The 23,683-nt window shown below is 48.6% G+C and overlaps 1 protein-coding gene across 14 annotated transcripts in view; it reads left to right on the top strand.

The window, feature by feature from the left end:
• Positions 1–23,683, top strand: part of Cacna1c (calcium channel, voltage-dependent, L type, alpha 1C subunit) — a 625,400-nt gene that overhangs the window by 479,950 nt on the left and 121,767 nt on the right. For 10 of the 14 annotated variants that reach the window (XM_013520119.1, XM_013520118.1, XM_013520122.1 and 7 more), the window contains exons 10-14: positions 1,687–1,761; positions 4,062–4,152; positions 11,213–11,239; positions 19,450–19,610; positions 20,558–20,783. In XM_013520119.1, coding sequence (XP_013375573.1) covers positions 1,687–1,761; positions 4,062–4,152; positions 11,213–11,239; positions 19,450–19,610; positions 20,558–20,783 — 580 coding nt within the window. The remainder of the gene's footprint in view (positions 1–1,686; positions 1,762–4,061; positions 4,153–11,212; positions 11,240–19,449; positions 19,611–20,557; positions 20,784–23,683) is intronic. The other 4 variants (XM_013520128.1, XM_013520127.1, XM_013520129.1 and 1 more) reach the window with 2 other exon arrangements.

The raw sequence follows: 23,683 nt of genomic DNA on the forward strand, positions 1-23,683 counted from the left end.
AGGCGCTTTTGCCGCTGAGCTAAATCCCCAGCCCCTCAGTGCTACTTTCAAGTAGGATTTTTGAGAAGTCTTATGTTGTTGTTAATGCTACCATACGGATTGTAAAGTTTTTATTTATCTAACACTTTGTATTTTAAAAATGAATGTGTTGGGCCGAGGATATAGCTCAGCGGCACGGCGCTTGCCTGGCAAGCGTGAGGTTGTGAGTTCGATTCCTGGTGCCAAAAAAAAAAAAAAAAAAGAGAAAGAGAGACAGAGAATGTGTTTGAGACATGGTCCTTTATATAGATCAAAAATAAGTCTGACCCCTTCTAAATATGTGCCACTCTTCCGCATTCCCACTGAGGAGCGACATCCCAGCAAGTTCACTGGCCATAGCCTGAGTCCCAGGAGCAGAACATGAAAGAGCCCTGACACACAGGCTGATTTCCCCTTCACACCCTTTCCTGGAGCGGATGGGGCCACTTGCCTGTTCTCCAGCAGGACAAAACTGGTAGCTGGTTTCCCACCTGCATTCGCTGCTCCTCCTCACAGTGATCTGTGGTTATGCCACACCCACCACCTGTTCATCCTAGCACCGTTCGCTGTGCTCCCGGGCCACCCATGCTAGTCTTAGCAAATGCAATGACAGAATGGGAGAACACTCATGCTGAGGAGTTAACTGAGGCTTTGGACATCCAAAACCCCAGGACCATTCACACCCAGAATCCCCTTTCATCTTGTAGGGTTAGGGTCTTTACACTCTCCTTTGCCTTCTTTGTCTCCAGCTACAGCTTGGACCCAACAGCAGCACAGAGAATTCTTCTCTCTTATTTATAAACTTCCTCATCAGAGGACCCAGGGACAGGCAGCTTAACCTTTGCCCTGGCTACTTAGATTGATTAAAAGTAGGTACCAAGAGTTTATCTCTATAAAAAGAAAAAAATGTGAGATAAACTACGCATTCAGAGAATTTATAAATTGAATACACGTTGCTCAGAGGATAATAAACATTTGTGAAAAGAAAAACAAATCGCTACGTTACGCTTTGGGTGGGATCAGAACTGAGGCTTCTGATGGGTCTTTACTGAATGGAACTGAACGACAGAGCTGGATGGAGGAGCAGTAGATCAGTGGGTTGCTTTTTCCTCTTGTGAGTGACTCTATCCAGTTGTAAATAGGGAGGGAGCCCTGACATCCTCCACAGGGTGGAGTTTTGCAATACGGCCCCAGGTAAGGGAGAGGACACATCACCTGGCTGGAGGGTGGAGGGTATGAGCAGATGCCAATACCACACTTGGATCTTAGCAGCTACCCCTGTAGAATCTGTGCAAATGGCACCTCCCTCAGGAGGCAGCAGGGATGAGTGACAGCCCCTCCCAGGAAGCCCTCTCCTCAGAGTCGCTAAGTAGATGTACCAGTGTGGACCAAAGCCACTACTGTCTATCATTTGTTTTACTTGGGATCCATGATTTGTTTTGTGTTGTTAATTCATGTGATTTGGGGTTTTGGTTCTATTTTGTTATGTTTGCTCATATATTTTGGTTTATTGCTTTTTATGTTCTTTTGTTAATTTTTGGAGACAAAAATGGACGTTTCATGTGAAAGCTGAGTTCCTTGTTTCTTTCTTTTGCCCGTGGCTGACTGCATGTGCTCTATTGATGTCTTGTTCCTGGTCCTTGACACTGACCATCTTGTCTATGAAAGGAGGCGCTCCGGTGGGCTTGCTGGATCAGAAGAAAGGGAAGTTTGCTTGGTTTAGTCACTCCACAGAAACCCATGGTAATGTCCCTGTGCTCTGTGTGCGTTAGTGTGTGTTGATACTTACTGGTCTGGATGGGAGAGTATTTCTCTTGACAGCCTGTGATATGGCAGTTGCGTATAAGTGTATGTGTGTGTGCACATGTACATATGTGTATGTATTTGTGCGTACCTGTGTGTTTTGTGAGGGCATGGCAACCTGTCCCTCACAAAGCCACTGCCTCATCACCTTTTTCTGTCTAAAGTCAGAACATATAACAGTCAGTAGCAGCTGTTCTTTCCTTCCTAGGGATAGTGCCAGCCAATGTCAAGGTCACTGTGAAAGCAAACTTGTCACTAGTATAGCCAGTGCCTTGATTTAGAAGATGGTGCAGTTACACCTAAGGCCTGGGTCTGCCCATTCTTAATTTTGTTGTGTTTCTGAGACTAACAGCACCCCATCCCACCACTCCACTAGCACAGAAGAGCCAAGTGTCAAGAAGTCAGCTAGCTTTCTACATGCAGCTCAGCCCTTGGATAATGAGGTCTGGAAAGTCAGAGGAGCTCAGAAATGGTTAGAGGTGGAGTGAGAGACTGAAGACTTCTCAGTTGTGTGAGTTCTTCCTTCACGTGCATAGGACAAGGACCCTGGCGATCTCAGCTTCCCACTCCCAGTGCTAAAACCATGTCTAAGGTCTTGTCCCACCAGCTCGCTCAGACCTTGGGCTAGCAAGTGCTATAAATGCAACCCCACTGGGCCATGTGCGACCCTCCAGCCCTATCTCCTGGGTCAGATTTGGCTTTAGGGATACTGTCTCATTCTAGGGTACAGAGTAGGGAGTTTGCCACCACTGGTGCAGTCAAAATGAGCACAGAGCAAGGTGCACAATACCTGTGCTCTGTTTCCAGCCCTGCCCAAATGTACCACGCGACCTTGGTCGTCACAGCCCTGTTCTGGGCATTACTTTCCTCTCCTGTAAAGTGAGGGGATAATTTATAAAGCCCCATCCAGCCCTAAACATCTGTGTGATGGGATTTATTTTTACCTAACTTTATTAAAAAGCAGTCTCAGTTGGAGAGTTCGCTCCCACGTGATAAATATGTGGTAAAGCCCGGACTGCTTCTTTGTATGCTCCATACTCTTGAAATAAGTCTCTCCTCACCCACCTGGCTTGTCTTCATCCAAAAGCCCATGTCCTTCAACATTATACAACCAGTAGGCATCTTTTCTTGGGCTGTGGCAGCCCCCTGGGGACTTGTCACCAAATGCCACACCTTCACTAACTGCAGGCCATGTGGCTCCCAAGGGCTGGTGATTTTCCTCAAGATGAGGCGTTCGACTCCTCCAGAAGGAGAGCTGAACTAGGCCACTCCAAAGAACAAGCACTGGGCAAAACTAAGGAACTTGGGGCATTAAAAGGATGACAAAAGGTGACAAAGGATTCTTTGAGTTAAGCTTTTATTTAGAAGAATAAATAATAAAAGGTGGTTTCTTCTTAACCACCAAGCTGGGTTCTAAATTAGAAGACTCACTCACGTGTAGAAATCCAGCTCACAGCCGCCTCAAGAGGCTGTTGACTGGACAAGTTCCCTCTGATGGATTTAGAAGTGCCATGTCAACCTCAGTGTCAAGGTTGCTAGAGTGGGGGGAGGAATCCTGGCAGGCTCTTCTCAGGCCACATGGAAACTGGATTTTGTGTATTCTACATCAAGGTATGTCCAGTCCTCACGTCCACGGTGCTGGAGTGGGTCCCAGCGTGTGACTCTGGTAACGTCTATTCTTTTCAAGCTTCCCTTCTCAGATACGGTCTCACATGTAACTGACCTGAGACTCGGGATGCACTGCAGGAAAAGGGGAAATCTTCTAGCCCATCTGAGGGTGCACACAGGCAGCCCTTTCTGCAAACAAACTGAACCCTAATCCCAGGAAGGAGCCTGTTAGATGTGGTATGGAAAGAAATAAGGGAGATAAAGCCTTTGCATGAAAGCTTTTCTTTCCATGGTGAACAGAAGGTGCAAGTGGAAGCTCCCACAGCCCTTCTGAGGCCATGAGGTTGACAGTAGAGAAAGGAATTCAGTAGAGAAAGGAATCCCTCCCACATTCCCACTAGCTAATATTGCCCCTGGAGGTCAGACTTCCCCTTGACGAGCAGTAGGTGGGAAACTGTCGAGCTCGGTCAGGATAGTGCGAGGGCCTGGGCCCCACAGATGGGGCAGTGGAGACTCAGGCTTTTCCCTCCCCACCGGCTCTCAGCTCCAGGACTGTGTGTGTGGCACACTAACCCGCTCCTGCCTTCTCTACCTCCCTCAACACCTTGCCCTCACCCCTGTGCTTCTTGCAGTGAGCATGCCCACGAGTGAGACCGAGTCCGTCAACACTGAGAACGTGGCCGGAGGTGACATCGAAGGAGAGACCTGCGGGGCGAGGCTGGCGTGAGTAGGCACGGCGAACACTGGCACTGGGCTATTCCTAGTGCGTAGAAGGAAGCTGGCTGCAGGTGCTGGGGCTTTTCTCGGGTGTAGGCAAGGAAGCTGCCTCTTCTGAGAGAGTTGGTCCCTCACTGGAGGGGCAGAGGTTAGAGCTAGTAGCAAGAGAGAAATGCCACCTGTGCAGAGGGGAAGAAGGACATGGGATAGAGCACGACTCTGGACATGGGATGACTTTTAAAATCGAAGCTAGGGTTTGGTTCATACTTTTGGAGGGGGTAGAACCTCAGGTTCTTTTCATTACAGCAGAGAAATGCAGAGTATGTGGGGAGGGGTCTAAAATCTGTTTCTTCCCATGCCCTTCTGCCCTCTTTCACAAGAAATGTTAGGTTAGCTTCACTGGATCCAGTGGCTCCTTGGGTCCTTCTTCCTATTATGATAAATGTATCCTGGAAGCAGGCAACAGGTAAGAAACCGTGCTGCTGGGTGGTAAACTTGTGGGTCTTTCTGCACAGTTTGTAGTTGTGCTGCTAATGGAGGGAAACAGGTGCCTGAGAAGCTACCTTGAACAAATGAAATTTCATTTATGCTTAACCTACGCTGCAATGGTCCCTCCCCCAAAAAGCCCAGGCTTAGATGATTGGTAAGGGAGCTGCAGGCAAACCAGAGCGTGGCAGTGCAGCCGGGGCCTGCGGGGCAGAAGAGGGGAAGCGGAAGCATGGCTGGGAAGCGGCCCAGCTCATGGCCTGTTTTCAGGGCACTCCGGACCTGGGTATCACTCACTCTGACGCAGGCACTGGGGAGTCTGAGCTGCAGATTTCTCAGTATTGTCGGGAAGCAATTATTGTCGCAATGTTGTTAAAATATGATGCTAATTACATTTCTAAGCAGCAGTGCAAGCCCTTCCCCTCTTCTCTTATGGAATCGTACAAAACAAGCACTTGAGTTTCTGGAAGTGCACCCCAGAGAGCAACACCGGGCAAGGGCACACGGGGAGGCTTCAAGTCAACAAGTTCTAGGCCTTTCTGCTATCTGGGCAACAGGAGTAGAGCTGGCAAGAAGACACTGCAGCCCTGGCTTTTGGGTATGACCCAAGCTGCAGAACAGGAGGGACTGGGAGCTGGCACGGAGAAGCCACTTGACAGTACATTTCAAGAGCGTGTGAATCTCTGTTGGAAAGAAAACATCGTTATCCCCCCGATGGAGGGGAGCTGGCAGTGTCTGTTCTATCTGTCACTTCCTCAAGGATGTGTCTGCAGGCTCTCAGAGCTCTGCGGAGAGGGTTGAAGTCATTCCTACGCATATCCGCACTGGCACGTCTGCTCCGCTCGTATAAAAGACCCAATGACAGCGCCGGAGTTACAATATGCGCTTAATAAAGTATGGTCCTTCCCTACCTCCCTGGCTCCTCACCCGACCCCAGGCAATGGTGGGAGAAGACTTCCGGTGTCCCTTGTGGGAGAAACAGCAGGGGGTTGAGGAGACAGTGAGAGACCAGCATTTTGTGAGGCTTTGAGTTAAGCTTTCGTATAACACAGTGAAGGAGAAGGCTTATGGGAGGTGGGAAGAAGGGCTGTGTTCAGGGCACGGAAAGGCAGAGACCAGAACCGCAATGTGATGCTTTGCTGGGGAGGGAGCAGTAGGCCCAGGAGCTGGTGCAGAGGAAGGAGCCATCGAAGTCTGAAGAGAACATGATCACGAGGCTGAAGCAAACCGGCAGGACTGCGGCAGACATCCAGCGGCCGGCGGCGCGGGGATCAGGGAGACACACACGGGCCGTCCCCATCCTGGGGAAACTGACCGCGAGAATGTAGGGCAAGGCTTGTGCGCCGAGGAGCCCAGCGGCGAAGCCTGGGGAACACGCCCAGAAGAACCGGAAGCGAGCGGGACAGACGATGCTGTGTCAGATTGGGCCGCACGACCTGGGAGCCCGGGAGGAAGCTTCTGTGACAGCATGCCTCGCTTGTGCGGGTGACGGTGACCCAGAGCCGCAGGGAAAACTCACTCCGCTGTGGGGGCTGGCAGTGCAGCAGTACAGAAGGGGCACTAAATAAATGGGAGACTACATCGGGAGAGGTGTTGCAGTCAGAGGCACTGGCGTGTTCCCACGGCCAGGGTATGTGTGAGGAGAGCGAGCGGGTGTGACGGAAGGGACAGGGCGGGGCCCAGTAAGCCTCTTACTGCGTTGGGTCTTTGTCACATGAGTGTGAACGTCCCTGAAGGGTTTTAAGCCTGGGGAGCTGGGTGGGGAGGTTGATTGGGTTAGTTTTATATTCTTTGTGGGACTTCTTCCCCTCTGTGGTCCTGGACACCAAGACCTTCACACTAAGCTATATCCCCAACCCTTTCTGGTTTTTATTTTGAGACAAGGTCTTGCTAAGTGGCCCAGGCTTGCCTGGAATTCATGATCCTCCTGCCTCAGCCTCCCGAGTAGCTGAGGTTACAAGCATGCAGCGCCACGCCCAGTGACTTCTGTACAGTTAAAGCCTCACTTTGATGTAGCAAAGATGGGAATGAGGTGTGTGAGTGAAGCAGGCATCGTGGCTGCATGGTGCGAGGCGATGGTCCTCAGGCCAGGGTTAGGATGAGGAGAGGGAAAGAGCGGGTTGATTGCCCGCGCGTCTGGAGCTCTGCCTTGCAGATGTGAGGGTGCGCTGACTGGGGGCATGGTCTCAGTGAGGAGGGGTGGAAATGTCCCAGCGCAGAGACCCCACTGAAGAAGCAGGGCCAGGGGAAGACGGGACAGCAATGGCCAGTGAAAGGTTGGCTCCTTCGCCACTGGGGCGTCTTCAAGGCCAAGAAGCCAGAAGGAAGGAAGGAAGAAGCTGGAGGTGAAATGAGTGCTGGCTGACCTCAAAGACACGGGTGGAGACTCTGAGCTTGCCCGGGAAGGAGGACATGCCTCTGCCCCCGAGAGTTGGAAAAGAGACCTGGCGCCGGAATCCCGGGTCCAGTCCCCATCGGCCACCAGCCAGCCCTGCACCTTAGACAAAAGACCTCTCTGGGCTCAGCTCCTCCCTCTGTAAGAGACAGACTTGACCCACTCTTGGCTTCAGCGGAGCCAGGGAGCAGAACATCGGAGGGGCTGCTCCAGAAGGAGACAACTTTCATCTCTCACATATTGGGCCTCCCTGAGAATTGCACCACATAAACCATCACATAAAAGCATTCTACAGCTGGGAAATTGCACACTAGAGGCCCCCATGGCCCTAAGGTTCCCTTTTAGTCCTCAGAGCTGCAGTCTGTGGAGAGTGTGGAGTCTGAAGCAGGTGCTGATGAAGACAGCTGTCCATCATCCTATCACAGAGTATACAGCTAGGTTCACAGAAGCAGAAGGTTCAAAGCCGGTGTGTCACCAAGGAGTCACTAAGAAATCGCTGGGCAGCGCTGGAGCTGCGGTGCAGACTGACACTGTGAGTGTGGAGCGGCCTCACAGAACAAGCCCACGTAGCTGTTTGGCAGACTCTGGGCCCCAGGAGCGCTAAGAGCAGACAGAAGGCTGAGCCGTGGTATGGGTTTGGCCACAAAGGCCCAGCCAGAGGTGTACAGGAGTCCATCGTGTATTGAGGGCCACATGGACACGACCTACGTCAGGCTGAGCACTAGAAGTCAAGTGTGGAATTAGCTTGGGAGCCTTGAAAGAGAGTGAGGAGAACCGAGCATACTGGTGCATGCCTGTAATCCCAGCACTCAGAAAGCTGAGGCAGGAGAATCATTGTGAGTTAGAGGCCAGCCTGGGCTACAGAGTGAGCTCAAGCCAGCCTGAACTGCATAGTGAGACCTTGTCTCAAAAAGACAAAAAAAGAAAAGAGAGAGAGAGAGACAGGGATTGAGAGGACCCAGTGGGGACAGAGGCTGAATTCCATGAAACAGCAGGAGAGACAAGGGGCAGGAAGCTCAGGTAGAGATGTAGATCGACCAAGCTAAGCATACAACAATGGAAGCAGCACTCTGCACCCTTCCAGTGATGGCAACCATGGTGCTGGCGAAGGTGGGGAGCTGAGGAGGCTGAGTCAAGGGCTGTCCCCGGGGATGATGACTGCATGACTTATGGTGATGGCAAACGGGGGACAGTCTAAGGACATACTATTTCACACAGCAGGTCATAAACAGGTGGTACTCATTTTTTGAAGGAAAGGCTGAAAATATAAATAGTTCCCAAGACGTTCAAGTATTTGACAAATAACAACAATGCAAACTGAGTAAGCAAAAATAAAGAGTATTAGGTTCATCTATAATTTCAAATCTCAGACGGGAAAAACAGTCATGGCCTTGCAGGTTTGTCCTGGCTCAGGCAGAGCATTCCCCCGCGGCAAATGGACGGCAGTTCTGTCTCCTAGGAGGGTTCTGAGGGCCTCATGTTAGTTACTTGCTTTCATGAGTCCATTTACAAGCTGAGGTGAAAAGCGCACCTCACAAGAATGGTAATGAGGAGGAAACCCAGAAGTTTTCTGAGCAAATTGCGCGTGTTGCATTGGGGCTTGGAGACCCTGAAGGCCTGTGCTGTTCTGAGGACTCTTGGCAATTTGGAGGTTTGTTTTTGTTTTGTTTTTGGTCTCTTTGAGACAGGGTCTCGCTATGCAATTCAGGTGAGCCTTGAGCTCATTTTGTAGCTGGGCTGGTCTTGAACTCACAACGATCCTCCTGCCTCAGCCTCCCGAGTGCTGGGATGACAGGCGTGCACCACCAGGCCTGGCGGATTTGGAGGTTTTAAAACTCAGTAGGAGGCAGCATTCTCCACAGGCTAAACAGCCCTGATTGCAGGGTGCCCCCGGCTCCTGGATCCTTCCTTCAGTGGAAGCAGCTGTCCAGCACTGTGCCCATGGCTGCCGGCAGGGGTTCCTCTGTTTGCGTGAAGTGGGAGCGTAGGTAGTCTCAGGGCCTTCCTAAAGGCCTTGTGTACTGCGCCCGTACACAGGCAGTACGGCATATCCAGGCATTCCAGTTTCGGCATTCTAAGCCCAGCTCCCGCAGCCTATAGTTTCTTCACCTCCACACAAGGCCCTGCGAGCAGCTCCCGGCCTCCTCAAGGCCAGGTGTGTAATGGGCACTGGCGTTTCTGCTGATTGCTTATAGAATGCGCCAATCTGAAAGAAGAGATGAATGTTTTGAACCCACAGAACCAAAAATTATGCTCCCAGTCCCCTGCGAAGAGCAACAAGAAAAAAGTCTTCAAATATGGAGTCCAGGCCTGTACATCAGAACTCAGAAAGAAGTCCTTTTGTCTGCTCCCTCCTGCTTAGGGTAGACAAGGATGCCAGTAAGGAACCCACAGTCAGTCCCTGGGTGTGACCTAGCGCCTTATTTCAGTCAGCCCCAGCCCTGATCCTCCCCAAGCCATGTCCCAGGGGTGCTTCCTTGGGAGACAGGAACACTCAGGTGATCTGGGAGTTTTTATGAACCCACTTTTCCTTGTGACTTCATTGGATCCCTCTCTTTCCAGCAGGGATCATCTATAGTTGGAAGAGACTAGATTTGTAGTGTGGGGCAGACTTACAGGGACACATGGCCTGCCTTGAAGCACACGCCAGAGAAGACAGTGAGACATTTCTGAAAGAAAGCCGGGTGCCGGGCCAGGCTCGGAGACCAAGTCTTAAGGCTGGAGGCCATGGTCACCTCCTTTGGTTTATAATTAACAGCAAGGAGAGGCAGCTACCCCGAAGCAAACCTGGGGAAGATGCTGGAGGTCCCCAGCTCGGCGTAGCTATGCTGGAAAAGAGAGTACCCTGGGTTCCCACCACGCAGTTAGCGGCTGGAGAACATTTGTTTCCCCCATTAAACTGCGGCTCTAAATAAAAATGCTGCCCCTGGTTCCCGGCCCCTCCCTCCCTCGTTAACATGTGATTAAACCCTTCCACAGGAGCCGGCAGCAGTTGGGGCGGGGAAAAGGTTATTAGCTAGTGGTTCATGGCAGTAAAGGCACTTGGATCTCATTCTCAGTGCCCCAGAGATATAATTATCTTATGCACGATGGCTTTGCCACCTGTCACATCTTCTGGCTTAATTTTTTTAAATAAAAAATAACGAGAGGGGTTGGTGTTCTCCTGCTACATAAGGCAGCTCACTTTTGTGCTGGGCTGGGATGACCCAAGCTTGCAGCAGTCCCCTCTCCTGCTATCTGCCCGTCTCTCCTGATCTCTTCCTGCTGTCTCATCGTCTGCCACTTGCATTCAGTCTCTCTGCTCATCCCTCTGAGCACCCTCTCTCTCCCTGCAGTCTCACCTTTGGGTGCTCCTTCTCTTGCACCGAAGCCAGCCTGACACAGGCCTTCAGATTTTTATCTCAAGTGCTTATTCTTCCCTACCCCTCTCTCTCTTCTTCATCCCTGCTTCTCACTTACTCTCTCTTCCCTGCTTCTCCCAGTCTCATCCCAGTTTCCCCAGACTCTGTATAAACTAGGTAGTCTCAGGGCCTTCCACTTTCCAGTAGAGCACCCTGCCCTGGGATGACCTTCAAGGCACTGTCACCTGAACACCTAAAGCCCCCTAGGCCCCCAGATCCTCAGGGCTGTGCATGACCGTCAGCCTTCCAGGTTTCTCCTCAGAACCTGTGGCTGTCTCTTGAAGCTCCTGGGAGAGGGTGAAGCGGTCTTTCCATTGCCAGCTGGTTGGTTTTGTCTTTGACTCATAACCCAGTCCAGCGAGGCTCCTGGCAAACAGCGGTGAGGTCCACACCTACCAAAGTGCTGTGCTATCTTGGTGGGGTCCTCCGTCCTGCAGGGAAGGCCTTCCCTACCTCTATGGCTTCACTCTTCCCAACATTACTTCCTCATGGAGCTTGCTGGCCAGGCCCTGATCACTGAGAACACAGCGTTCTCCCTTTCCAGCAGGGATCACCTATAGTTGGAAGAGACTAGATTTGTAGATGTCTGCTGGGCCGGCTCTCATCCTCGACTTCAAATACAGTAGCGTTCTTTCTCTCCAACTTTCGAATTCACCTTTCAGATCTTTTCAATATACATATATCACTGGGGCTGGGGGACCTCAAACTCCTCTGAGATTGTTGAATGTCCTTTTCCTGGAAGAAAGTGTAGGTCCTCTGGTAATGTTTTCTTTTTCTCTTTCAGCCACCGGATCTCCAAATCAAAGTTCAGGTGAGTGAAAAACGTATTGCTCTTCTTTCCTTCTGCCTACCGGCTCAGTCTCCAGCTACCATTTTGAATGAGCCAACACAACCCCCACCATGCTAGGGATAAGTAATGGGCATTTTTCTATGAGGATAAATGCTTTCTTTTGTGTGGCTATTAATAGGATGCTTATGCATCAGATAAGGCAAATAATTCAAGGGTTGAGATTTTTTTAATTCCCTTGGGCTGTCTGCCTTTTTGACAGTGCTGTCTCTGGGAGGTTGGGACCGAATGTGTCTCTCTGCCTTATAAGGTGAAGTCCAGTTAAAATAAACATGTAGGCACTTGCTCCTGTCTTGACCTACTTCATGTCTGTAGAACATGGTGAGATAAGAACTTCAAGGGTAATGGGAAACACGTAGGGTTCTGACCCTGTTCTGGTGCTCTGAGATAACATCATAGCCTCTCAGAGGATCACGGTCTTCAACCATGAGCTGCCCTTTAGCTTTGTCACCTGTATCCCCTGCAGAAACATCCGTTTCCAATACATGCAGCTCCTTACGGTCACCCAAAAGTTCCTCTTCCACATTGAGACCCTTACATGAAGATCTCCTCTGCCTAAATCACCATCCATGTCTTCATCAGAGTTTTGTCAAGAACCTCAATGTTACTATATCTCTGGCACCCTCTCTTCTCCCAAGAGACACTGACTCACCTTCCCCCATTCCCAGAGCTGTGCCCTTGCTCCGTGACAACACTGGCCCTGTTACACTCTGACTATGGGCTCAGAGGCCCTTTCCCCATGCAAGCCTCTGTCTGAGTGTCTCCGAGCTGTTATTTCTAACCTACTTCAGTGCCTGCCCAGTTGTTGGCTGTCCCTGCTTGTGTGATGAATGGATGCATAGATGGCTACTGGGGAATGGGGATACAAACTGACTCCCACAAATCTTACCTGTGCCAAAAATATTGTTTATTTTTCACCACCTGATCTTATTTCTCTTACCTCACCTACTCTGTCACAGAGTATAAGTAATACTAAATTGAGTAGATGTCCTAGCCCAGTGATTTATTATAAATAGTTCCTTGAAGCCACATGTATAGTTATTCAGACTTCTTTTTCCCTGACTCCCCTCTGGAGTGGATCTGGATGCAGGGATGTGAAAGGCAACAAAATCCCAGAAACAGGGATGGTGAGGACTGGCCCTGGGATCCTCTGTGTCCACTTGGCTCTACCTACTGTGTTGTACAGGCTACTCTGAGTATTTGGATCTGGTACCTACAGAGGTGCAGCAGGTCCGTCTGGCTTGGGATCCACCACAGGAGACCCGCTGCATTCCCATTTCCTCCAGTCTTGAAGTTTCCACCTCTATTCTTTGACCCCAAGCACTGTTGGTCCACTGACTTTAAGCACCTGCACACATCATCTGAGTGTGTGGACACTCCAAGTCCCTCACCCTCCAGAAGCGAGCTAAGTGGAGCCAAGGGAGCACAGCAGCTCCTCCACCTCCCTGTGTCCCAGAACTCTCTGCACCAGTCAGATAGAGCTGTCAAACAAAGGTTAGAATTTTTTCAGTCTGCAGAGCCTACCCACTTGCCCCGTGTCCCTGGGCCTCCTCGTGACTTTTAGGTGTTCTTAAAATATGCCCCTCTAACCTCCTGGGGCTTGGTGCTCTGGGGCTAAAAATTAAATGAGAACACTGGTGTCTGAGTGTCTGACTCTCTGCTCTAATTCTGACACCTTCTTTCTTCCATCTTCCACTGGGACTAGAAAATTTGGGCATCCTCCTCTTTCTGTTTCTCAAACCATCTTCGTTATATAAAAATCTAAGGGCAGACCTTCCAGACTTGGCTCTTTTATGTGATAGAGAACTAGCTCTAAAACCATAAAAATAATGCATGCATCTCTCTCTCTCTCTCTGTCTCTCTCTCTCACACACACACACATATTCAGACAAAATATCTACTTTGACAGCCAACCTGAGAAAGTATATTATGCTTTCAACAGTTCCAAAGCTTTCACATAAGAGGATATCAAAATATAGTTGAAAATATTCCCAAAATTTCATTCTCATTATGTGTAAGCAAATGACTCATGAGGGAATGAATGAATGGGTGTGATTTGAAGGAGGAAAGGGAAATGTGTATTCTTCGACGCACTCTCAAGTTAGAGAGTACCCAGGACACTCTGGGAACATGTTTGTTTTTAATCCAGTAATCCGTGGAATAACTTGCGCTTTTGAAAAAGAAAGACACCAACTAGCCACTGCCTTGATCCCTCTTCTCTGAGAAGGGTTTCTCACCCTGCAACCATGACTCACAATGCAAGGGAGAGGCAGAGAGCAGACTCTGTGTTGCCAAAAACTTACCGCTGGTAGGTTGGTGTCATCGTTAAGCCCATCCTCACCTGAGGAGCCCAAGGGTCACGTATGACCACATTAGAACTCACAGGCGGTGCCTGCTGCTGATCCCTCTGCCATCCTATGACCAGGGTCTGCCCAGGCATCCTAAACCCTGTGCCGTATCACTCACCATATTGTGGGCACAGGATGGATGGCACTAGAGAAATGATGTTGACCAAGGCCAGCCACACGTGTGCCTTTAAAATTTTTGAGGTACCCATGTCAAAAAGTACAAAGAAACAGAAGAACTTCATCTTAATGCCCTTTTTCTAAAGTGGTATTATTTCAACCTGTAATTAATATAATTTTAGTACATAAGCTTACCTCCCCCTCACCCCTTCACTAAGCCTTTGAAATCCAGGGTAAACATTATACTTGTCCCATTTCTTCACATGGCTTTACCACATGTCAAGGACACAATAACCGCATTTGCTACTGGCTGCTGGCCCAGACAGTGTGACCCTAGAAGTTCTGAGCAGGTGTCAAACAGCAGCCACCTAACCTAGATTCCACAGCCCACTAATGATGTCTGGGTATGGGATATCGGAGCTAGCAATTGATTGAAGAGGACACCAGAAATTATCCAAGAATATCAAATTGTCTCCTCAGGTGAAACAAATTGACAATGGCAAATACTAAAGTTTGAGCTTCAAACTGCTCTATTCTATGTGCAAGACTGATACAAGTGGTAAAAGCCACAGTGTATTTAAAAGGTTATTGGAACAGCGCTTTTAGGGAAATGTTGGTAAGTTAACAGATGTGTAATATTAAGGCCATCGTAGGGTATTTCCTTGGTAATCCAGGTTTCCACTTAAACGAATGAGGTAGAGTAAATTCACACAATTTAGGGCTCACTAATCAGAGTAGGATGCAAACATGAAACAAATTGCTCGGCCTTTTGCAACCCAAGGAGACTAATTGGGCAGCTGTTGGAGTTTCTGGACCTCAGCTGTGCAGTCCTGAAATGAAATTCGTGGTGTTTGAAAATTGGAGGGCCGTGCGTCCCAGCCTCAATAAAATGCATCTCTGACATTCCTTGTAGTTCTACCCTGCCACAGGCAACAAGGCACAAACCCAAATTTGCACCAGTCTCTCATATGCCATTTCTTTATTGACAAAAGAATTAAATTTAGTGATTGTCTCTATTATTCATTCCTCATTCTGTTAAGGAAAAGGTAGAAACTTATTCCAGCCACGGGAGTGAGCCTGGCATGACCATTATGTCCATACCAGACACCTGTCAGCAATACTCTGCCAAGCAAACCCTTTTAGGAGTACTGACCTCTCCCCACTCCACCCTGCCAGGATTACAGGAGGCCCCAGGATCTTAAGCCTTGTCTTTACAAGAAGTTGGTAGATCTGTGCAGCCTGTCTCTCAGCTCATGTGAGCTGTCAGGCAAGTCCTTCTGTGTAAGATGGACTGTACTAAGTAATATAGATCTGTAACAAAGCATAAGACACAGTCCCTTCCCCTCATGGATCTTCTGATCTCACTGAGAGGCAGGAACTATAAAAATAAAGTATTGGGAAATGGCAAGCCATCTCCCCTGGAAGAACCCGCTGACTCCCCCCGGGACTGGCTGAAATATGCGGGCTGTGCTCCATGACCCATTTGCAGAGGATGCATATGAGTAGCATGTGCTGTTGTGACTCCTCATTTTCTGCTCTGTACCTGTATGGGCTTCGTGGAGACAAGGACTGTATATATTGCATCCACAATGGAGTACCTAGGACCTAGTCCACAATAGGTATTTAATAGGTATGCCTTAACTGTACAACAAAGAGAAGTAATGCAGACAAGCGCTACAGAGGTGTCCAGGCTGGGAAAGCCATCATAAAGAAGCTGGGACTCAAGTGGAGCCTTAAGGGATGGGTGAGACCTGGACAACCACACAGGAGGTTGGAGGCCCTGGGCATCAGGGAGGCAGTCCACATAGCTGGAAAGGCGAGAGCAAGGCCTGTGCTGGGAGAAGCCAAGGTGAGCCAGGGCAAACGAACGGAGCAATGACAGACGCCTGGAGGAGAAGACTGGATGAATTCCTGTCCATCCTTCTCTCCTGTGTCTACATACAGAAGGTTCTAGCTCTACAGTAAATGACTTCCAGTTAATGCAAGGGGAACATGAGTAGCAGGCAAATTTCTCCTCCCTGTTTTATCATTTAATGTCTATATCCTCCATGCATATGTAAACACACAAATAAATTTACACATTCTAATAAACCATTGCATTTATTATATAGTAGGAAGTGTTGCCAGGAAACCAGTTGTCAAGCAAAGCTATATTTTGAAGAGTGGGAGGTGTATAATTATCTTTAAATACTTTCTCTGGATAGTAATTACCCCCACCCCTACCCCAGCCTAGATCCACGTGATTCTCCCATGGCTCCACGCAGGAGCAGCGTGATTGAACAGGCCTGGGGCAGAGCAGTGCCAGACCCATGTGACAGACCTGACCTCAGAGCACCCGACATCTGCTACCCCAAACCTGGGGAAAGAGGGACTTGGTTGAGTTCTTGCTTACTGTAGAAAAAAGCAACCTTGCTTTAGGTTCTGAAGAAATTATCAGTGATTACTGTAACATGAGATTATATACATTTAAAATACACTCTTTGCAACTACAACATGAGTTATTTAAGGTCTGATATGAACGTGTCCTGAAAATTCACTTTTCAGGAGAAGAGTTGTCTTACCACATTTCTCTACAATACTAATAATCGCAATCACAGGAAGTAGCAGAGCTGTACCCCAGCAAGACAGAAGTGCTCAAGATCAACATCTAGCAAACTGCAGAAGTCACCCCTCACTAAGGCCACCTGGCACTCATGTATCATTTCCTGGTCCCTCCTGGCGCCCTTCTCCTTCCCCCCTCATATCCAGGGGGGTGAGTGACAGATTACAAGTGTCCTGAAGTGCATTTGGAGACTGATTTTCTGGCCCCATGGTGGTATTCTCAGGGTAGTGAATTTACTGAAACAGCACATAAGGGTCCCCAGTAAACACTAGGCACTTACTGGAGATGACATCTAAGCCCCTAGTGAGGTAAGGTCAGACCAGAGCATGACCTAGATTATTCCTTCCTTCCCTACCTGCTCTAAGGCCCTAAATTTTCCCTGCAGTTCTGAGGAAAGAAGACCCTCCTTCACATACTCATCACTCTACTGATCTCATAATCAATTTTATCAAAGGCTTGCTAGCAGGATTTTCTGCAGTCAGTAGAAAAATGACCCAGTTAGAGGAGTGGATGATGCCAACCGTTCCCACGGGCACTAGTAGAGCAGAGGTCTCCGTCCCTGGAACCTCAGAATGTGAGTTGTCCCTCACGTCCTGGAGCTTGTGACATTTGGAGAAGTTTCCCTCTGAAAGCAGAGGGCCAAGGCTAGAGGGCAGAGCATGTGACACACACAGCTGGCTGTGAGCCCACTTGCAGGTGGCGCTGTGTGCCCCAGGGCACTGCTAATGAACATGCCCCCCGCAGAACAGCCTTTCACATGAGTGGGGCGTGGTGCTCCACCAGAACAAACCCACAGAGGAAATGACCAGAAGATCAGAGACAGATCTGTGCTCTGGACTCAGATTTACAGTCTAAGACTTTGGTTGAGTTGCATTTCCTAAAGTGGAAAACCAGTGTTCACAGCCTGATTCAATGCAACATGCACACACACACACACACTTGAAAGTTTTGAATATTTTCATTTACTCCTAATTTTTTAAAAATGTCCTGATGAAGCTGGGCATGATGACACCACACCTGTAATCCCAGCCCACCATGAGACTAAGGCAAAAGCATCGCATGTTAGGGCCACTAATTTCTGGGCAACTTAGCAATTTAGTAAGACCTTGTCTCAAAATTAAAATAAATCAAATAAAAAGTGCTAGGGATGTAGCTAAATTGGAAGGCCTAGGTTAAACCCCTGGTATCAAAAATTTTTCCCCTGAAATATGATAGACGCTGTGATGTTTTCCTTCCTCTTTCTCTGTGCAGTGCCAGTCACGATCTCCTGCACAGCTTTTATGCCCCCTAATGGGCTGCAGTGTAGAGTTTGAAAATCCTCCTCTAAGGGCACTTGTTTAGAGGGTTGTGTGTCTAGGGCAGGATGGAGGGAGGGAGAAGGAGGTTGTCATATAGAAAAACACACTGTCGCTCCAAGATTGTTCCTCAATACTCCTGCCTTTGTTACTGCCCAGGCAGGTTGCTATCTCCACCTGCATGTGGGTCCATCTACACGTGTGCCTGAGAAACACACCAAACCCACATCCAGTGGATTTGAGCTCCCCACCCTCCCTAACTCCCCGTACAGAGCACCATTCCTAAGTGTGCCACTGCTGAAGGGCATCCCTCTTCCAGATACCACAGCCAGACTTGCTGGTGCCCCTTTTATACCTTCTGTTCCCACTTTGCACCCCAGTCTCCTCAAAGTCCTGTGGATTCTGCCTTCAAAACTGCTGTCAACTCAGCATCTTCTTTTCTATTAATAAAGCTCTTACCTTTATCACCTCCAACCCTCCAACCGGAAGAGGCTTCCTTGTGCCATCTCTGATCTAGAACTTGACGGTCTGTTGGGTCTGGTATGGTTGGTTCCCTGAAGGCAAATCTGATCCTGTCAGTCCCCCTCTCTAAGTCCTCAGCATGAATCTCTGCAGTCTCTCCTCATCCTCTTCTTTCTCTCCTTCATGTGGTGTGGGCAGTTACCAATGAAGTTCCCTGTTTTCTCTGAGTGAAGAGGATGAAATTAGGGACCAGCTGGGAACCCTTCTACTGTAGAATCGTAAAAGGAGAATGTTTCTTTGGCATCATGCAGCTGAATGGTTCTCAAGCACAGTTACACATTAGAATCAGCTGAGGAACTTATAAAACTGTCGATGGTATTTTTGGAGTATTTAAAAAGCCCCCAGAAAATCAGATTTAATTGCTCTAGAGTTTAGATGCTGGGAAAAGGGTGGGGGTACAGTTGATGGTTTGTAAACCTTCCCCAAGTAATTCTGTCCATAGCTATGTCAGTGAATCACTAAAAAAGCTCCCTAACCAAGAGACTGTGGAGCAAGTCATGGACCAAGAGTGAGCTTCAAGGAGCCATGTCGTTCATGACATCTATGTCAGTATGTGAGCATGAGCATGTTCTAACAACAGGATCTAAACATTCACCAGATTCTGGGAAGAGTCTCTGACCCCGTAGAAGCAGAGAGCCTCTGCTCTGGGCCAGCCCCTTAAACTGCATGCTGAGGCCAGAGATGAGCTGTGGAGAAACCACAGTGGCTCTGCCACTCTGTGAAGCTGGTCAGGACTCTCATCCCTACAGCCCTTTGCGTTTCCTTTTCTACAAAGTCAGAATCACACCCACAGTGCAGAGGGATTTAAACAACTGTGGGCAAGTTGTGAGAGGTGATAAAGACAGCACCGGCCATATCAGTTTCCTTACTGATGATCACTGCAGGTGCTATCACCACCTCCACCGCCGCCATTTCTAATCACCTTTGAGACAGTATGATCTCTAACAATGCCACTTTTAGAAAATGAAAATAGGTCTGTGCATCCGGCACCTTCAACATTATACCAGATGCATTATGTGGCATTTTACCAGTGCCCACAACAGCCCCATAAAGTTGGCTTGTTCCTATTTCACAGATGAGAGAACAGACTTAGAAATATTCAGGGACGTACCTAAGGCCACACAACTAAAGGTGTGAGAGACCCCAATTAGCTTAATGGAAATCTGGTCTCCTCACCACGAGGCTGAGCTGCTCTAGCTAGACCAGATCATTTCAGGGTGAAAAGAAGTCCTGGGGTGTGTTCTACACTGGCAGAACCAACCCCATCCTTCTCCCCCGGCCTCTTCGCAGCCGCTACTGGCGCAGGTGGAATCGGTTCTGCAGGAGAAAGTGCCGCGCTGCAGTCAAGTCCAATGTCTTCTACTGGCTTGTGATCTTCCTGGTGTTCCTCAACACGCTCACCATCGCCTCAGAGCATTACAACCAGCCCCACTGGCTCACAGAAGTGCAAGGTGAGCAGCAGCCCCGGCTCTGGCCTGTCCACTCTCTCTCCTCCGCCCTGGGTCTCCGGGAGGGAATTAGCACAGGCCAGAGGGTTGCTGGGAAAGCAGCCAGTGGCCATGGCTCTAGGCAGGTGCCATGCTGGAGACTCCAGTGTGCTGGCAGCTTGTGATCCCCACACAGCCTTGTTACAAACAGACAGGGGAGGGCCCGCATGATCTGCCTGTCCGCACAGTTGCTGGGGGCTTTGGTGTCAAAGGCACAAGCTGAAGCTTGTTTGGCTACCTCTGACTTCGGCTGCCAACTTCCCAGAATGGACCTTCCATTCCTCAGCCTCCAGCTGGCCTCACCCAAGACATGGGAGGAGGAGATGAGCAAAAAGGCAGGCAAGAAGGAAGTAGTGTGGGTAAGAGGAGCTTCCCTCAAAGGCTGGTTCAGACTCAGCTCTCTGTTGGACCGCTTGAAGGAGATCCATAGCTGTGCTCAGCGGCCTTCCCGGGGAGTCAAGCAGACACAGCCCCGTGCTTTAGATCCGCATTCCAGAGCCCTGGGAAGCAGCTAGTCTAGTGGTTAAAAGATCGGACTTGGACAGCCTGGTCAGCTGTTGGCTGGCTAGCTTGGGCAGATTCCTGACCTCTCTGAGCCTCCATTCTCATCTCTGAAAACTGGGCTCAACCATAACAGGACCAGTCATCACAGTACAGCTGTGAGGAGCACAGCGGGTAATGCATGCATAGCCTCTGATGCGGGGAGATGCTCGATCAGTGTCTATTGGGAATGTCATTAGCTGTCCCTTTTTTGTTGGTTTGGGCCTATTTGTTCGTTCTGGAAGGAGTGGAAGGAAAGGTGTATGGAAGGGAGGAGCTGGGGCTCCAGAGGTGATAATTCCTGTTTCCTTCTCCTCCTCTGTGCCCCTCTTCACCCCTGCTTGGATCCACCGCTCGCCAACACCTGCCAGACACAGCCAATAAGGCCCTCCTGGCCCTTTTCACGGCGGAGATGCTCCTGAAGATGTACAGCCTGGGCCTGCAGGCCTACTTTGTGTCCCTCTTCAACCGCTTTGACTGCTTCATCGTGTGTGGGGGCATCCTGGAGACCATCCTGGTGGAGACCAAGATCATGTCTCCCTTGGGCATCTCAGTGCTGAGATGTGTCCGGCTACTGAGGATATTTAAAATCACGAGGTATGTGGCGCCTCCCTTCCCTTTAGCGATGGGCTTCAGGAGAAGTCCTTTAGGAAGGCAGAGAGGTGGATGGTTCTGGGTGAGAGAGTAGCTACTATTTCCAGAAGGGTCTAGCCTTGCCTCAAAGGCAGCGGCAGTGGGGGAGCATTTATGTGGCATGTTGTGCAGAAATTCCTTTGGCTTTGAACACCAGAGACTCAGCTTGGTGGTTTAAGCAAGTTCAGAATTTTTTTTGTTGTTGTTTTTCTCCGGTACCAGGAATCGAACTCACGACCTTGCGCTTGCCAGGCAGGCGCTGTGCCGCTGAGCTAAATCCCCAGCCCCCGCAAGTTCAGAATTTAGTCAGTCACATACGAAGTCCAGAGGCAGGCAGCAACACACCTTCAAGAAAGTATCAGGGACTCAGTGTCCTTCTGTCCTTTGCTTCCCCAGACTTGGTGTTGATTCCACTCCATATCACAAGATGGCTTCTAGGATAGGTGAAGCCATCAAGGTCAAATTAGAAGGAAAAAAATAAGAAAAAAGAGGGTGCAAGAAGGCCCCCTGCTACTGAGTCAGCCTCTTTACACCCAGGAGTCTCTCTTAGACACACCATTAGGATGGATACTGTTTTTTAAAACAGAAAATAATAAATGCAGAGGAAGATACAGAGAAATTGGAACTCTTGTTCACTGTTGGTGGGAATGTGAAATAGCGTAGCTACTGTGTGTAAATGGAATTACTGTATGATCCAGCAAGTCCACTCCTTAATGTATATCCAAAGGCTGTGAGAGCAGGATCTTGAGGAGATATTTGTGCACCTATATTCACAGCAGTGTTATTCACAATACCCAGAAGCTAGAAGTCATCCAAGTGTCCACTGATAGAAAGGGGGATAAACTAAAGATGCTATTTGCATGGGATGTTACTCTGCATCAGAAAGGAAGGAAATGTTCCCACCTGCTACAGTAAGGATGAACTTTGAGGATATTATGTAGGTAAAATAAGACAGTCACAGAAAGACAAATACCATATGATTCCACTTAGTGTAGGTACTTGAAGTAATCAAAATCCTAGAGTACAGTAGTGGATGCAGGGGCTGGGGGAAGGCAAGAGGGATTGATTTCACGGCTGGAGTTTAGCTGTGCAAGACAAGAGTCCTGGGCTGGGGATATAGCTCAGCAGCACAAGTACCTGCCTAGCAAGCGCAAGGTCCTGAGTTCGATTCCCCATACCAAAAAAAAAAAAAAAAAACAGGAGTCCTGAGACAGGCAGTGGTGGTAGCAAGTATACAGCATTGCAAGTTATTTAATTCCATTGATCTGCACACTTAAAAATAGTTACTATGATAATATTTATGTTGTATGCCTTTTTAACACAACTTATTAAATTGGGGGAACAGTCTCCCCTAGAAATCTCACCAGGGCCTTTGGTTCTCCTTGGCCACCCCAGCTGTTAGGAAGGCTGGAAAACAGAGTCCTCTATCCAGGGCTGAGCTGCTGTAAACGTTAGGAAAATTCGTGGAGAACAGCTCGTGATGGGTGTGCGGCTGCAGACGGCTTCCATCCCCGCTTCCACGTTCCCCACCTCCCTCTGTCGCTGCCCACCAAACACTGCAGCTTCCTCGCTCCACAGAGTGAGCAGTGGATGGGGTGGGGCAGAGAAGTGGGCAGTGTGACCCAGGACAGTTTTCAACTGTGCTGTGACCCAAATAGAGTGGTGGAAACAATTTATAGGGTTGCAAACATCCTTTTAAACAGCTGTGCCGAGATGTAATTCATATACCACACTTTCATCTCTTTGAAGTGTTCAGCTCCATTTTTTTATGTTAAAGAGAAAAAAAAAAAAAAGCAGAAACAAATAGCAGCGCAATTTGCCATAGCTAAATCTTGGAAACAACCCAAATGTCCATCAGCTGAGGAATGCATAAAAGAAATGTGATATTTTCGTACAATGGAGTATTACTCAGCTGAAAGATAAACTAGAGGCTTTTCTAGGTAAATAGATGCAACTCAAGACTATACTCATAACTGAAATAAATCAGACCCATGTGTGTAAACATCATATCGCCTCCCTAGTGAGGGAGGGGTCCTCTATCCAGGACCTGGGAGAGTAAACTCCATTTTTTTTGTATATTCAGAGTCTTGTACATTCTGTCTCCACATTCTGGTTTTAGAGCATTCTCATCACCTCAAAGAAGCTCCATGCTCCCCGTTCCCACCACCCTCCCTCCCTGCCACAGGCAGCAACTCTGTGTCACAATAGATTTGTCCATCATGGACACTTCCGATAAGTGGACGCACACACTCTGACGTCTTTTGTGACTGGCTTCTTTCATCTAACCTATTTTCAAGGTTCACCTAGCATGTGTCTGTATTTTATACTTTTTATTGCTGAGTAATATTCCATTGTACGGATCTATCTTACTTCCTTCACCCATCAGTGATGGACATTATGTGTGTTACCCCCTTTAGCGACTATAGGTAATGCTGCTGGGAAACTCATGTTCAGGACTCTGAATAGATGTATATTTTCATTTCTCTTGAGTCTATAGCTACAAGTGGAATTGCTTGGTCACTTGGTAACTCTGAGCTTAAGAGTTTGAGGAACTGGCAAACTGTTTTTCAAAGACACTGGACCATTTCACATTTCCACCATCAATGTACAATATGAGAATTCCAACTTCACCATATTCTCACGATCATCACTTATATTTATGTGTTTTATGTTTAGTTTTTTATCTGACACATAGTGACTTTGTGTATTTTAGCATTACGTGTGACATTTCAGCATATGTATACAATGTGCAGTAACCAGGTTAAAGTAATTGACACTTATCAGACACTGGTCCGCAGACACTTACCATTTCTTTATGTTAGGTGGGAACATTGAAAATCCTCTCCATGGCGCATGCCTGTAAT

Source organism: Chinchilla lanigera, unplaced genomic scaffold (assembly GCF_000276665.1).
Source record: "Chinchilla lanigera isolate Chin_1 unplaced genomic scaffold, ChiLan1.0 scaffold00053, whole genome shotgun sequence".
Taxonomy (NCBI): Eukaryota; Metazoa; Chordata; class Mammalia; order Rodentia; family Chinchillidae; genus Chinchilla; species Chinchilla lanigera.